The sequence below is a fragment of the Epinephelus moara genome, chromosome 10, assembly GCF_006386435.1.
Source record: "Epinephelus moara isolate mb chromosome 10, YSFRI_EMoa_1.0, whole genome shotgun sequence".
Classification (NCBI taxonomy): domain Eukaryota; kingdom Metazoa; phylum Chordata; class Actinopteri; order Perciformes; family Serranidae; genus Epinephelus; species Epinephelus moara.
Genome location: NC_065515.1, coordinates 4,100,436 through 4,102,302, shown reverse-complemented (window position 1 = coordinate 4,102,302; position 1,867 = coordinate 4,100,436). Strand labels below are relative to the sequence as shown.

The following is a 1,867-nucleotide window of genomic DNA, read 5'->3' as shown; positions in this document are numbered from 1 at the left end:
TTTAGCCTGATGCGCATCAGAGCCTTTACCATTTTATTTTTCTTTGTTCAGCAAGAAACCATTAATTTTAACTCTTTTCCCCAGGAGCTGGAGCTCTACAGAGAGAGGACTAACACTTGGACTTTATGATGAGCAGTTTTTTAACAGTATGGGAGAAATGATTGGAACAAATAAGTAAGATTCAACGAGCTTTTCCTTCTCATAATACTTCTGTAACTGTGGAGTAAATCATTTGGATGTCTGGTCCGTGCCAGAGCGCATGGGGAGCGCACTCCGTGGGACTGTTAGTACGTGAGTGACACTATCCAGCCGGTCACAGCCTTCTCAGTAACCTCAGAAACAGTCCCAGTCCCGGAGGAGGATGCCTTCCCTGCACCACGGAGCAATCTTCATCGGAGCCTTCCTCATTGTGACCGGGGGCTCCACAGCCTTCCTGGCCTCATACCAGAGCCGCATGCAGGCTTTCTCCCTGTGCTGCGTGGTGCTGGGGGTGGTCATGCTCATCCTGGGGTTATTCTGGGCTATGAACAGCAAAAGTGCAGCAAACTACAACCACCGAGAGTTCGACCCGGAGTGTCCACATTATCCATACAACGACTCCCCCAACTTTGGCAGCCATGCCCTCTTCACACCCCCAGGAAGCCGTTTCCCAGAGTCCCAGTCAGTGTTTCTGCCCAGGTGGGTACAAAAAATGTTTAGATATAATATATTTGGCACAGTTTAATCTGTATTTGTAAATCATTTTCTCCTGAAGCCAGAAAATAAGATAACCATTGATTTAAGTTTAATACACTGATGTCCTGCACTGTACTGTTTAGCTGACTCGAAGAAAAGATTTTAAAAGGACATTGTTACTCTCCGATTTGCCATGTTGTCTAATTCATCCTCCCTGTTGCAGCTCTACATTTGATGACATCAGAGGTTCAGTTATCAATTTTCAAGGTCCTTAAGAGATAGAGCTGTTCACAAGTATATGACAGGCCTGCACGCAGACCCCAGCTACGCCACTTTTTCAAGAGAAATGCCCACTTTGATATTAAATCTCATTCATTTTGGTCAAAATACAAGTGAACCTTTAAACTTGGAAGAAAAAAAGCCACCTTGCCCTCTGCAGGCCGTGCTCAGCCCTGGATTACACAGTCTTTCACTGATAGTAGGCCCGGGCCGATCCCATCTAATACTGCCCACAGTCAAGATGCGCAGTTATTGAAATATAATCACGACAAAATATAACGTTAAAGAAATTGATTTATATTTTAAGAAATACTCTTTTTTGCTTTCTTTAGTGCAGGTGAGGAAAATCCACACCACTCTCAAATCTGTGTGCTAGATATGACTCTGGAGCCGATTAGCTTAGCTTAGCATAAAGACTGAAGGCCACATGGATGTATAAAAAGAACTGGAAGGTGGGGTCACATTTCTTCCCTTTATAAGTGGCACACAAAGCCAAAAACGTTGAACTGCAGCAGATATAACTACTCAACTGATCGGTGCTGCTTCTGCATCACTGGGCCCATATGGCAGGTGCACTAAACTTCCGGTTTAGCACTTGGCTAACTTGAATGGGCGTAAAATGATTCACTCGTGGCTCTTTTAGACTATTCAATCAATCAATCAATCAATTTCATTTATAAAGCCCAATATCACAAATCACAATTTGCCTCACAGGGCTTCCTCTGTCCTTATGACCCTCACAGCGGATAAGGAAAAACTCCCCAAGAAACCCTTTAACGGGGAAAAAAAACGGTAGAAACCTCAGGAAGAGCAACTGAGGAGGGATCCCTCTTCCAGGACGGACAGACGTGCAATAGATGTCGTACAGAACAGATCAGCATAATAAATTAACAGTAATCCGTATGACACAATG

The 1,867-nt window shown here is 44.0% G+C and overlaps 1 protein-coding gene across 1 annotated transcript in view; it reads left to right on the top strand.

Moving 5' to 3' along the window:
• si:dkeyp-51f12.2 (uncharacterized protein LOC100151460 homolog) overlaps nt 1-1,867 on the top strand; it is a 6,449-nt gene continuing 4,582 nt past the window's right edge. Inside the window, exon 1 of the mRNA XM_050056028.1 lies at nt 1-678. Coding sequence (XP_049911985.1) covers nt 362-678 — 317 coding nt within the window. The 5' untranslated portion in view covers nt 1-361. The remainder of the gene's footprint in view (nt 679-1,867) is intronic.